Source organism: Sardina pilchardus, chromosome 10, assembly GCF_963854185.1.
Source record: "Sardina pilchardus chromosome 10, fSarPil1.1, whole genome shotgun sequence".
In the NCBI taxonomy this organism is placed as follows: domain Eukaryota; kingdom Metazoa; phylum Chordata; class Actinopteri; order Clupeiformes; family Clupeidae; genus Sardina; species Sardina pilchardus.
In genome coordinates, this window is record NC_085003.1 from 10,332,216 (window position 1) to 10,346,934 (window position 14,719).

Consider the following 14,719-nt stretch of genomic DNA (forward strand, 5'->3'; position numbering starts at 1 on the left):
GTGACTTATTTGATTGCTATTCTCATTTCACTGTTTTATTTCTCATTAGGTTAGTGCTTAAAATTATTGTTTTACTGATAATATTACTATTCTCCCTAGTTTGTAATTGTTCACTGTTAATTTAATTTGTATTGTTATTTATTTGTATGTCGCTTTGGACAAAGGCGTCTGCTAAATAACCATAGCCATAGCCATAGCCATAGCCATAATTTGTTTAATTGAAAAATGGACCTAATGGTTGCATTTTTTTTTCAAACTATGTGAAAAGATCTCTCAGGAATGGTGTTGTAGTTATCTGCAAAACACAACAATGGAGATCAGTCCATCAATAGACCGGATATCACTGTATAGCAATATTCTGTAATGGCAGTGTAAATAGATATTCCCATTGATAGAGTTGGACAGTGCTGCGGCCGTGAAATGAAAGTTACAAGTTATGTCACTGCACCACGCCATGCTCTAATTGGATTACGAAACCCCTGCCGCTTTTTGGGAAGTGGCAGTGGCTTTGATTGGGGGTCTTTTGCAAGTCACTGCGATCGGCCTGTTTGGAGCGGACCAAGGTCAGCCAACGTGGAGAGATGTTGAGGCTTTATGTCGCCCCCTACAGACAGTGCTCTATTCCAAGTGATTTTCTTAACTTTGAGACGTTGTAACTTTCCTTTCCCCATCATAGGCTTTCTAAGCAGCTCTCTTTACAGATTGAATTGGAATGGAATTGTTTTACCAAAATATGTTAGTCTTGGTAACTCTCACTAGCTGTTAAATCCTATTGGAGATTTGTTATACCATATGGAGCATTCAGCCTCGTCTCCAAGCTCCAACGACCCAGCAAAAAGAACAAACCTAAAGGGGGGTCATATGAAACAGATGACAACGCTGACTTTTGGTCTTCATTTCAAACACAAGGCCTTTATTCACCACTCAGCCAGTGCAGGGCAGCTGGCCTAAACCTCTGCAGCCAACCTGTGAGATGCCCACAGAGGTGACCGCATACCCCGTCCATATCATGCACGGGGCATAAATGACACAACCATCACAAAAGGTCCACAAATCACCATTTCCTGCTGAAGACAAAGTAAGGGGCACTGAGCACAGAGGACGTGAGAGCCAAGAAAGCCGTTTAGATGTTGCCAGTATGAGTGAGACTGTGTGCGCACACACACTGACAGACTAGAACACATCTCCATTTCTGACATTTCTACACAAATATACACCACAGAGGATCCAGATTTCAACTGAGTGTGGGGCCAATAAAGCTCACAGAGTGAAGATCAGAATGCAGGTGGGAGGGAAAAGTGTGGTTCAAGCACTCCCTCTGGTGGTGGCAAAATAAGCAGACTGAAATTTGTTCAGGCCAGAGTTTGTGGTCACATGGTGTTCACATTGCTATTGCTTGGCTTGAGAGCAAGGTGCATTGCACAACAGGTTTGGTACATCAGGCCAGCTTATTAAGTAACATGGGGAAATTTTCAGGCCCAACGGACATGGTGACTGTTTATGAAAGCCTACTGGGATGTCGAGGAAGTCTCTAGAACAGATCAGTCATCAGAGATAGGAAAAGGAGCATCCAACCCATACACAGAACTTTAAATAACAGAATACTGATGATGTAGTAATGTTTATGTTCTATATAGTATATGACTATATACATATAGAATGGGGTACAAAAGTGTTACATTTCCCGTGGTGCACCATGATAATTCACTGATTACCACTCCTTTTAGCTACTCAACATAATTGGGAGAAAAAGATCCCATTGTGTGCTGCAATAAATTGAAAGTATAGCTCAACAGCCCAACAAGTCACTTGGTTGACATATATACAAAGACCCACTGAAAAGGAACTATACATTACAAAGGGAACACAGGACCCAAATATCCATACAGCAAAGCCAGTTTGACCATGACCAAAAAAAAAAAAACCTGTCTGGGCACATAAAGTTATATAACAAATATGTACAGCACAAGACATATGCCACTTGGACTGTGCAGATCAGCAACATTCAGAAGGGTTTAGTTGTGTTGGTTTGTTTTGTTTTGAGTTCACCATAAATGTGTCTGAGCCAGGGTGCAGTGGGTGTACATTGTGCTTGAGGTGGTCACGGTGCTTTGTGAATGCAGATTGTGAACTGAATAAAGACAGAAAAGCAAGACGTTCACAACAAAGATGGCACCCTGGGGCTCTACTCCTCTGATATTTTAACCCTGAACCTAAAAAAAACAAAACGTAAACTGGATTTTTTTCTGCAAGCATAAAAACTTTAAGCTCTTCTCTACAAGAACAAAAGGGATTAGCGTGTTGGTGAGTATGTATGCAAGTCCACGTACACCAGTGTGTGTGAGTGTGTGCTTCACGAGCGATTTTTAAGGCGCTCGTCCAGGAGATCATCTCATCCCAGCAGGAGACCGGACAGCGCGTTCAGGTCGCGCATGTAAGGGTGGTCGCTGAGGATGCGGTCGATGTTGGGCTTCTGGTCGGGGAAGATGTCGTACAGCTGCTTCTTGAGCTCCGACGTCTCCGAGGCCGAGCGCTGCGGAGGGGGCGAGGTGGAGGGCGAGGACCGCGCCGGCGGGTTCCAGCCGGGCGCCCCCGAGTGGGGCCAGTGAGATGCGTGGCGAGGCTGCGGGGGGCTGGACTGTTGCATGTGACCCGCCGGCGTGGGACAGAAGTCAGAACGCTGCTGGGGACGGCTGGCTGGCCTGGGTCTTGAGGAGAGAGTGGCAGAGAGAGGCACAGAAAGGAGACAGAAAAACAAAGACAGAGAGAAATGTATTATAGGAAAGATGTTACCACTGTTGACATGATGATGCACGGGTCAACTAACATGTTCTTTTAGTATAGAGACACTAGAGACACTAGACCACCAGAGGTGGGTATTACCAATGACCTTGAAACAACTTCATGGGATTTCAAAAAGGTGAAAAGTGAGGGCTAAAAAAGGAAAAAGTTCTGAGTTGTCCATGTGGCTAGTCTTGACATAAACACACCTGCTGTCTTTGCGTAAGAAAATATCCACATGGGGACCATGTTTCCCTAAAGGGTCATCTGGGATCATGAAGTGGTCCTCCACAAAGGTGAAAGGCAGGAGCCTGTTGAAGCAGTCACATTCAAATGAACACATCTTTCAGTCAATTTCATCTATACTGACAATGCTAACAATACACACCATGGGTCACTTCACTAGCCATGTGGAGCATTAACACACAGAACCTTACTGGTTGTTATTGTCCATGGTGTTCTGAACTCTGTGATTGACCAGCTGAATGTGATGAAACATGTTCTGGTGGCTTTCACTCACCGGTCCTGAATGATTCTCCGCCATGCCTCTGAGGTGCTCACAAAGTCCCGCAGGTTGTCGTTGGTGACGATGACCCCGTCCGTCTTCTCTGCCAGATGGAGGAGGAACCTGAAATGGCACGGAGGTTAGTCTGTGGTGGACACGCACAGAGTGGAGATCTTCACTTCACATCCAGCTCAGTTCCTTTTTCAGAGGCCAAATCAAACAAATGACATCAAGAGGGCGCTACAGAGGCGTCAGTGTGGCATGTGCACTCTGACACTGTCAGATTGTGTGACTCCATAGTAGTGGTGAATCATACAGCTGGAATGTGACAACCGAGTTTGCCTCTGAGACCGCAAGAAATCCGTATGATAAGTGTGTTTAGTCTACCGGTATGTGTTTGAAGACATTTATTCACTTAGCAGACACATCCCATACAAAGTCAAAGACAGGGTGAAGATGAAGACAAAGCCATGCATGATAAAAGTACACCTGACCTGGGCTCATGTGATTTCGGGAGAGGTATGTCTTATCTTATCGTATGTGACATGGGCCCCATCTGATCTTCTGTGATTGGAAGTTGAGTATGCCTGATCTAGTTTGATGTGATTTTGAGGGTGTGTATGCCTGATCTAGTTTGATGTGATTTTGAGGGTGTGTATGCCTGCTCTGGTTTACTGTGAATTTCAAGGTGAGTATGGATGATCTGGTTTGATGTGATTTTCAGGGTGACTGCCTAATCTGATTTGATGTGATTTGGGGTTGAATATACCTGATCTGGTTTGATGTGAGTTGAGGTTGAGTATGCCTGATATTTTCTTGTGTAATTAGCAGTCGAGTAATCTGGTTTTATGGCTTTTATATGATTTGAGGTTGAGTATGCCTGATCTGGTGTGATGAGCTGATGCCAGCCGTGGGCCATACCGGTCATCGTGGGACGAGATGCGCTGCCCACACACTTCTCGGGAGGGGGTGAAGGACAGAAGCCTCAGGTCCTCCAGCTGGTTCAGGAAGTGTTGTTCTGAGAGAGAGAAAGAGAGAGAGAGAGAGAGAGAGAGAGAGAGAGAGAGAGAGAGAGGCATATTAGAACATGTACTCGCAGCAGAGTTGGAAAACTTCAGCTTGAGAAAATCAAAATCCTCCAATATATTGGTTCTACTATCTGTGCACTTTACGAAGACAATTTCACTAATCAGCTGATCTTAACAGTGAGTTAGAGAGCGGCCGCAAGAAATATATGATAAGGTTCTTTCTGAAGCCAAAGTTTTCCTCTCTGACTCAGAGCTTTACTGGAGAACAGGTGCCACCATCAGCCGCTCCTAAATCCTGCAATACGACAGCGATGCAGCCAAGAGACTGCTACTTTGCACTGTGTGCTACACACCTAGTCCTTTGTGCGTCACAACCCACATACTTTTGTGCCTACTTTAACCACTCATGACTTTTCCACTGTATCTTCAAAACCATGGGAGCTAGTCGTCGACCGCGTAATTGAACCACTGATCATCTAAAAATTAAATAGCTAGACGCAATGAGATAAAGATGATTGATTTCAAGAATTTACAATAGATTCCAGTTGCTTCTTATAAATGATTAGCCTAATATGGTTCAAGGACATATACTGCACAATGGGCTCTTCTCAAAGACTGTCCTTCACCTCAACACACAAACCATGCATTCCTGTCATAGACATTCTTTCCCTTATCTTGTTATTCTAGTCTTCTAGTCTGCAGTCAGTCAACAAACTGTAGTTGGACCTGTATGACCAAATATTTTCCAAGGAGATTAAGATATGTAGAGAGAGCTCTAATGCAGAGGGTGTCAGAGAATCAAAGACCAAACTGATTCAGAGCTGTTTTAGGATGGATTACCATCTGATAATTAGGGCTGGATTTTTTCCCCCACATATATCAAAGCTATGTCAACAAAATGTTTATATTCATGTCCTCTGCTTCTCTCTTTTTGTCTTCACTATGTTCTAGATCCTAAGTCTTATTTTGGATTCCACGGTTAGGAACACATTTCAGCACCACAGGAATACGCCCACACATCCCTATGTCCCAGCTGGTTCAGGGGCTCACTTAGTCTAGCTATAACCATTACTAAGCTCAATCTTTTAAGATTGAACATTAGTATGGGAAGTCTGCGCTTTATTTCTACTGCACAAGAGGCATGATCAATGGGCATCGTTCAAATGACTGTACGCTTGGATAGTCCTTCAACCAATCAGACCAACGATCTGGTGCATCTTTTGGATAAGCTAGTTTGTGATTGGAGCCAGAGGTTGTGGACAGGAAGCAGGGGAGATAGATGTGCAGGTTTCCAGCCTGAGCTGCCGGGCGAAATCCAAATTCGCCAGCAGGTCAGGCAGGGTTCACCCAGCCTAGGGCTCACCTGTAATGTTGGGGTCTCTTTTCTGCCTCCACTGGGGTACAAAGACAGTGATCTCTCGGTGCCCTCTCCTCCAGAAGTGCTCCACGGCAATGGCTATGCCACGACAGGAGAAGATGCGGTGGTTGCCATGGCTGCAGAGGAAACAGGTTGGATCAGTCATGAAATGTCTCAATGCATATTAATTCAACTGTACACTTCAAGTGTAACTTCAACTAAACTCAAAATCAAACAGGAGTTGAATTCCCTGCAACTTCATATGAGTGTATATGATGTGTTTCAAGTAACTACTTCAAGCTTCAAGCAGAACTACTTGGGTTTTTTTTTTATATATAATAATCCTCCAGTGCTTCTCTAGCTTGAACTTAACACACTTTCACATCAGCCATAGTCATAGTGGCACAACAGGACATGCTTCTACTGTGACTACAGAAGAAACAAGTGTTCACTTCAGTAATGTTGGACTCACTTAGAGTAGCGATCCTCTGTTCTAATCAAACAGAGTCAAATTAATTTCATTAATTCATACATTCATTCATTCAGAAATCACATCAGTGGCTTTTGGAAGTCAACTGCTGGAGCATAGGCGAATTTGTTCAGACATGGTGGGCCCTCAAATCTTCCGCAGGGTTTTTGACTTGTGACGTAAATGCCTACGCCTAAAATGCAAATGCATGCAAACTGAAGCTCGGTGGGATTCAGCAGAAGCATGGGACAGACCTCTGGTGGAGTCCAACACAGCTGTGGTGGCTCTACCAGCATGACCTAAAATCGTGACCTTAAGGCGTCACTCACAGCGAGTCGAACTCGTCTCGTACGTCTGCACCATACGTCTGTCAACACAATCTGCGCAGAGAGGGGCAGGCCTGCAGAAAAATCCCCTCTTCGCACATGCGCTCCCGGCCCTATCAACAGGAAATCCAGCACATCCGAGTTGATAAACACACTGTTGCCAAGATGGACAGATAGGGTCAATGTGAGGCTCAGAGGAAAAGTACCAGCAGGCCTGACCTCTCTGCTGAATACAAACTCTCTACTTTTGACAGGTCAATTAGCATGAAGGATCTATGTGTTTATGAGAGAAGAATTTAAGCTGCCTTTTCAAACATCAGCTTCAGCACGCAAGCTGGCTTAGATGATTTATTTAGCCAACCTGTTTTAGATGATTGAAAGCCAGAGACCCACATAAAAACCAGGACAGCAACTGTCGGACAACAACAACAACAGTAACACCACATAGCAGACCATAGAGAGTGTGGTGAGAGAAGGGCTTTGGAACTTCCCCCTGGTGAGAGAGAAAGTGATTTCAAACAGGAAGTGTTACTAAATCCACCGCCACTGACGTTGATAGTAAAATAACCCCAGTCTGGAAATGTAAATAGGTAATATGCAAAAAAAAGACCCTAAATATATTCCTGGAAAAAAATAGTATAGAACTCCCCCTTGTCAAGTCTTTTGAGATTCACCTTTGTCTGGCACACTGACACGAGAACTTCACATGAACTTGAAAAGTTTGACTGCAATATGCAAACACACTCCTCTCTGCAGACTGCACGCACATCTCTTCACACATACGCCCGAAGGCGCAAACATGCCACAGCCTTTGTATGGCGCACAACAAGTGTGACGCGTTTGTGGTCCTGAGCAGTGACCCTGTGCAGCCTGGGTGGGTAGGAGCTAAGATAAGAAGCAATGCGTCACATCAGTGTAGCCACGGCCGCCTCAATTCAGCTATTGTTGCCCTCATTGATGACATCTTTGATTACGCAGCTTGCATATTCCCTTACCCCAATCACTGGCTTCAACAACTCACATAGCCTCAGCATTGTCAATTCATATCAGCTTTGCATATTTCTGGCACCTTTATTCAATCAGCAGGACCACAAGTCATTGTCAGCCATTGTCTTGCTAACTTGGCACTATGATCTATCAGCCATTCATCCAATCAATCAATCACTCGATGAAGTAGCGCAGTCACTCACAGTAGTCTCATCACTGTTTGCTCTACTGTTTGTGTTTCAGGTAGAACATCTGGAGTTCACTCTGACAGTCCATTCTGTTGGAACTTCACCTGTCACCTTCTACACCCACTTGAGATGAACTCAAAACTCCCTGCCTGTGCTTCTGTGTAACTTCATTTTTTTACTAACTCCAGTCACGTCCTTGTCCAATGCCTCAGCTATAACTGAATCAGTGACTAGTTTGTAGGGATGCACTGATTGTGAAATTCTGGGCTAATATCACTACCAATGTATAAAATAAATATTTGGCTAATAACCAATGGCGATACTGATATTTTTGTCTTTGTTTTTGTTGATAATTTTACCTTCAACTCGATACCAAACTATTGATGAAGAACAACAACCATTTTTAGTCTTTCAGAAATTCACAGCACAATATTTACCTAAAGCAAAATTGATGCAATATAATGCATATCAGTCCACAAGGCCGACATATCGGTGCATTCCTACTACTATGGAATGAGCACTTCCAGTGTCTCAGGCGTGATGGACACACACAGAGAGAGAGAGACAGAGAGAAAGAAGAGAGAGAAATCTTGAGCTCATTTGACAACTATGTTCTAAGCTGGCAAATCTGAGTTATAGCCTTGAATATTTGAAGGACAACACTTTACCATTCTTATCTCTTTCTATGATATGATGTGCAACAACACTGTCATTCTCAAGGCTGTGATACACATGACATTACAAAATTCTGTAACAACAATATGTGTTGACATGTCTATAAAAATGAGACAACAGACAGTTGAGATAAGGCCAGTTCAAGTTCCCAGAACTGATGAAGTTGACTTCAAATGACACAGACCAGGAGCTGCAGAGTTCCCATTCTGAGTACTTTTGCCACGGCAGGCTCAGTTCAGTACCTGCACTCTTTGGTTTGGTGGCTTGAGTACCTGGAGAGTTTGCTCTTGGTTCCTGGAAGGCCGGTGACAAAGGGCTTAGCAAGAGAGGAAAAACACCTTGTGGCGAGGTGAGGGGGTGACGCAGGGTTCAAGGAGGGGGCGAGGGGAAGACGAGTGCAGAACGAAACAGAAAGGGGACGAGAGACACCGGAGTGTCGGGGCTCTCTGAGAGAAACAAGCGTGTAAGTGAACGTTGAGCGAAGAGTCCCTAGACTCACTACTAAGAGTGCAACCCACGCGCTGCACCTGAGCTCACTTATGAAAAACCACACGACTTTAACACGGACGGATGTGCACCCATACAGTGCACAGGTATAACAGATATAAACTTCGAGAAGGCTACACTGCTATAGTTTGCATTCATCATTGACTGCAAATATAAATGCCTCAGAGAATAACCTCCATTTACATCGCTTACAGTCATTTCCTGTGTATTAGCCGCACTATGTATTTAGCCACAGGACAGTATTTTATGCAAGTTAAAAGAAGAAGAAAAAACATATTAATACCATATCAGCCACAGTCGAAAGTACAAAATCAAAGAATTTATAAAATGTCTCTATCTACCCATGTAATTTATGCGCCGATATGCCCTTGTGGCCTTATGTATGTTGGTGGGCACTGGGCAGACAAAACACAATCTCAAACTGAGAGTAGCAGAAGATAAGGTAGCCATCAGAAACAGCAATCTTGACTATACCATTGCCAGATATTATACAGAGAAGAATCATGGTCCTGTTGCCTCCCTTAGGTATATTGGCATTGAGAGGGTATTGCCAAACCCTCGAGGTGGTAACATAAACAGCTCTTAGGAGGAGAAGCCTTTTGGATGAATAAACTGTGTCTACACTTGAACCCTCTGGTATGAACGAATCACAGGACTTAAGCGGTTTCCTGTAAATGAGTGTATTGCAAATAATAGGGTATTGTCTATTAGCTTCATTGTAAGGCCTGTTTCTGTAAGATTGTGGACAAATTGATCATACCTGGGACTTAATGCTCTACAAAACTTTGATGTTGATAACTATGTCTATATTTGATGATGATTATGTATATATTGCGTAGATATATTTGAGGATGTGGACTACGTATTTAATTGTCTGTTTAGGGGAATATTGGCATTCAAAAATGTACTTTAAAGGAGAATTCCGGTGTGATATTGACTTAAAGTGTGTTGAAATATGATACCGAGTGTGAGCGATTGTCTCAGAGCTGATCTCGACCTGTCAGCTGTTCTCCGAAACCCGGCGGTAGCTCAGCAAATAGTAAACTGGTTCACGTAATCGCTATGTCTATGCGTGCACTAGTCATGAATCAGTCACGTGACTAAATTCAAGATGGCTGCGACCGGTAAACTTTCGAAAGTGACTGCCTGAATAAACAGTCATGTAAGTAAACAACCAGTGCTTTTTCAAAGTTCTCGATGTCTCGTTTTAAATGTCAGGGCCCTCAGAAGTCTACCAATAAAGTGTGGAGCTACTTTGAGCCTCATTAATGGTGTAAAACAGTGATTTATTTGCACGGCAGTTCGATGCCCGAGGCACAAACGTTAAAAACCTGGTTTACTACTGAGCTACCGCCGGGTTTCGGAGAACAGCTGACGGGTCAAGATCAGCTCTGAGACAATCGCTCACACTCGGTATCATATTTCAACACACTTTAAGTCAATATCACACCGGAATTCTCCTTTAAGAACAACTGGTCATGTTACTAGAAAGTAATTAAGAGACACCTGTGAGCTCAGACCATACCTGAGCGAACCTGAGGACGCTGCATGAGAAACAAGTTCGCTATGAATAAAATTGAATAAAGTTAACAGTAGAGCGATCTTTTTTATTGCTATCTAAATATGTTCCTGCAATCTACCTGAACCTAATCAGGCTGTGCATGGACCTTGGAGTGATTTGGACTACCATATTAACTGCCCCTGTACATTAACCTCATAGCTGAAGAAATTTAGCAAAATCAATGTATAAGCTGCGGCTAATAGTTGGGATATTACGGTATGCTATTTAATTGCATCAGTGCTTGCTACAATGTAAGCACATGTTAAACGAAATCCTGTAGAAGATGGGTAAAGTTAGTCTGCAGAAGGGTGAAACTTACGACATGGCCACGTTACTGCCATCTATGATCACATGCCGAAGGTCTGACCGGCCTGGTTCATCTTGCAGCACCAATCGGTAAGGAGTCCGAAGAGACTGCTGGAAGCGAGACACCCCTGTAAGCGGGGCAGATTTCGAGGAAGCAGAGGGCTCCGCACGGACCGGGGGCATTCGCCCGGCAATCGTCTGGTAGGAGCAGCTAGGCCGTGTGTCGGGCACGAGTGGCGGGCACTGCGAGGAGCTCCGCAGAGCAGTCACGCTTTCCACCCGCATGGGCCCCATGGTTTGCACGCCTCCCCGAGAGAGGTAGTCCAACTTGGGCTCGGAGGAGAGGTCGAAGCGGGCTATTGTCCTGGCCTTAGGCCCTTGGGTCGTCTCCATAATTCCATCACTGTCGTCGTCTATGCAGATGACCTCGTACACATCGTTCTGCGCTGCGGCACCACTCTTCTTTAGCGCCGCCCCTTGCTGCCCAAGCATATTACCACCAGTGGGCCGAATATTCTCTTTGGCCTTGATGTCTGGCATGGGTCTGACTAACATTCTGTCCTTGTCTCTGGACACACAAGACAACGTGGTGGACGAGGAAGAGGAGGAGGAAGATGACGACGAAGATGACGACGACGAGGGGTCAGGGGTGCGTGAGGTGCGTGAGGCCGCCCCCTGCTGGTGGGTCTTGTCACGCTGGGTCTCTTCGACGATGCGCTCCAGCAGAAGGAAGGTGTCCTCCGTCTGGCCCGTCTCCCTGACGACGCGCTCCACCACGTCCTGCTCGTAGCCCATGGTGCGGAAGAAGTTGACGAGGCAGCGCAGGTTGGTCTCGGGGCTCACCGTCTCGTCCGGCGTGCTCTCGCAAGGGTCCAGCAGCACCGTGGCGGCCACTTTGGCCACTGGCGTTTTGGCACGCGTCTGGCTTGCCTCCCGCTGCCTCAGACCCTGAGCTTGCTTCTCAGTCTCCCTCTCCGCGGCCAGCTCCTCCTCCCTCCTCTCGAGCGAGTACTGCCGCTTGGTGTTGCGCTGCTCGCTCTCCGACGACCGCCGCTTGTGTGTGGGCCTCCCGTTGGTCAGCTGCCCGCCCACCGCCTCTGCCCCCACGACCCTGTCCTCAAAGCTGGCGTCCTGGATGTGGTGGGACAGCTCAGTGATGGGAGTGCTGGCCTGGGAGCGGTCCTGCTCCGGCTCGGCTGCAGCGGCTGCCAGCGCCGGGCCTCCCCCGACCGGGGAGGCGAGCGTGGGGCTCTGCGCCAGCCCCAGCAGCTCCTCCTTCAGGGCGCTGGGCAGCACCAGCAGCTCCATGGCGTACTTGTCCGTGCGCTCCTCCACGAAGGTCTTGAAGGCTCGCTTGACGGACGGCTCGCGCTCCCCGGGCAGGCTGCGCTTCTCGTGGAAGAGCGCCACAAACTGCTGCACGCGGCTCTGGGCCATGACGACCGCCTCGGCCCGGCCCTGCACTCTCAGGCGGCCGGGCTCCAGCAGGACCACCTCGGCACTGGTGTCACGCAGCAACCGCTCCAGGAAGAGGCCGCGGGCCCCGGCGAAGATGCAGTGCATGTCCACTGGGTAGCGCTCCTCCTTTTGCAGCTCTGGGGCACACAGACCCTTCACATACTCCTGCCAACACAGCACAAGGACAATAACATCAGCAACACTGTACTTTAAGCAATAGGCTATCTGTAATCAGCACAATTTTATACATTACAGAAGAACACTTTTTAAATAATTACTATTAATACTTAGGCTGCTTAGGCTGCCTGATCTGCTGGGGATTTGGATTTCGCCCTGCAGCTCAGGTTGGAAACCTGCACATCTATCTCTCCTGTTTCCTGTCCATGTTTGCTGGGTCCCATCACAAACTAGCTTATCCAAAATGCACACCCGGATCGTTGGTCTGATTGATTGAAGGACTATCCAAAAGCGTACAGAGTCATTGAACTATGCCCATTGATCACGCCTCTGGTGCAGTAGAAATAAAGCGCAGACTCCGCAGGCTAATATTCAATTTTAAAAGATTGAACTTAGAATGGTGATTGCCAGACTAATTAATACTTTCTGTTACTGTAAATATCAATTTCGTAATACACACTATATTTCACACTCCGAAAAAGAAAAGATTCTCAAGGTCTAAAACTATTGATGGATTGACAACGTTATTGATTAAGAAACCTCATTCAGGCCCACTATCTCCTTGATTTCACTAGATGACACAACAGTACATCTGAGAACAGTGTTCACATGTGTGCATGTGTCCACATGTGTGTTGCAATGCATGTGTCAATGTAACATATAAGGCTGCTGGCTTTATGATGACACAAGCCCCCCCCCCCAAAACAGCTGTTGTAGAAAAACGATGTCAAACTATTTACGACAGGGTTATAAAAATACATGATCTTGCTCTTGGTGGTCACATTCTATCACTATCGAGGTCTTGTCCTCAATAAATGAATTGCTCTGACCAAGACCTGAACTAGTCTTAATCTTGGTTTTTACTCAAGATTTGCAGTGAGTAAGGGGAACGACCTGGCAGAGTAGCCGGTTTTGGGTTTATTGGGGTTTCCATTCCTGTCCTGCCCAGAAGGGACTACTGGAGATTCCAGTTTTACTGGCACCGTCGATGACGATTTCCGCCTGACAGATGTACTCATGCTAAAGTAAACAAGCACGCTTTACACACGTGCAAGCATAAACATCTCAAGATGGGGGGCAGGTCAGATTTGCTTGCATACAAATGGGTGTTTTCCCCTCGGTCAGTGAACGGGAAAAGGGAGAAATGTCAAGGGTGTAACGTTATGCGAACCAATGACTAAATGGCTAAAGTAACAGGAGTAACTGCGCAACTGATACCGAAAGGATGAGAATGTCAACACCACATGTCAATAACGTAGCAGACAGAATCATTTTTGTACTGACAGCTAACATAAGCCTGTCTGAAACGTCAGCTGTTCAGCAACTGATTTAGCAACTTGTTCCCTTTAAAAACTTGCTCAAATTTATTTTAACGGTAGCTAGTTAAGTTCATGTCCACGTATGATGTTACTTTCTATACTTCAAGATTACAACTTGCCATTGGCTAGATTCTCTTACGGTACCAGCAAAAGTACATTTGCCTAGAATTACCGTTAATTATTATTATATGTATTTTTCATTTTGACAACGACCACACACTACTCGATATCTAATTGCCCAGACAGGTTACCCACGCCAGAATGTCAGATAATGATAGAGTAAAACTACGGATTACCTGTGCTAGCTAGGTCTAGCAAGTTAAAGTTAACTAACCAACTAACGTCCGTTATCTAACGTTATTTAGGCCATCCTAACATCGACGGGCCGTCTCAAAGCCTGCTAATAAAAAAGTAGCTAACGTTAGCCACCTAGACCCAGCCAGCTAGCCATTTCGCCATCCACTTTGTTAGCAACTTTAATAAGTTTTTACTGACAGAAACTGTAGTTAATTAATAACACTGAATAAATCCAAATGAAAAGAAACACAAGTATAAGTTACTCTGTTACAAAGGTCCACTTTACCTTCGCCTTCAGAACATTTTCTCTCTTTCCCATTAGCTTCAACCAAATTTGCCTTGATGCTTGACTTCCGTGAGCTCCCGTATGATCAAGGAGTCCTATAATGGTAAAATCTACACGGAAAACCTGCTCCACTCTGGACTTTGCGCACTTTAGTTCAGCCTGTTTTTCTTCGGGTACGGTGAACTCGTCTACAGTCAACGACTCTTGGTGTTGCCTGTTAACGGGAGGAGACACTGTGTTTCCCGGAGGCTCTGAACAAGTTAGCTCGGTGATTCGCTTCATGCCGTTGAGGGGCCGCGTTGTTGATATAATGTTATTGGAGACAAAATTTAGTCTATGAAGACTGAAGAGTATCTCATTATGAAATCTAAAGAGTGAATAGCTTCCCCCATCATGATTATCCTTTATGTGTCTTCATTAAGTCCTCACAACGCTTCACATCATCGATTTAAAGCTCAGCAACAACAACTTCCATATAGCTGGCTCCCCCGA

General features: G+C 45.4%; 1 protein-coding gene across 1 annotated transcript; it reads right to left on the reverse strand.

The window, feature by feature from the left end:
• Positions 1 to 823: 823 nt before the first annotated feature.
• Positions 824 to 14,719, reverse strand: n4bp1 (nedd4 binding protein 1). Its single transcript, XM_062547345.1, has 7 exons — positions 14,228 to 14,719; positions 10,704 to 12,313; positions 5,678 to 5,808; positions 4,208 to 4,304; positions 3,302 to 3,409; positions 2,991 to 3,092; positions 824 to 2,708 (listed from the first exon to the last, which is right to left on the reverse strand). The coding sequence occupies exons 1-7, from the start codon at positions 14,507 to 14,509 to the stop codon at positions 2,393 to 2,395; spliced, it is 2,646 nt and encodes an 881-aa protein (XP_062403329.1). The 5' UTR covers positions 14,510 to 14,719; the 3' UTR covers positions 824 to 2,392.

What these genes read in the sequence shown, in the direction of transcription:
- n4bp1 (XM_062547345.1), bottom strand. Translation starts at nt 14,509, where the DNA reads ATGAAGCGAATCACCGAGCTAACTTGTTCAGAGCCTCCGGGAAACACA. An exon ending in GGCAGTAACGTGGCCATGTC is followed by an intron (nt 5,809 to 10,703) that starts GTAAGTTTCACC and finishes TTTCCTCTGCAG; the next exon opens with CCATGGCAACCACCGCATCT. An exon ending in TTCTTACGCAAAGACAGCAG is followed by an intron (nt 2,709 to 2,990) that starts GTGTGTTTATGT and finishes TCTCTCCTCAAG; the next exon opens with ACCCAGGCCAGCCAGCCGTC.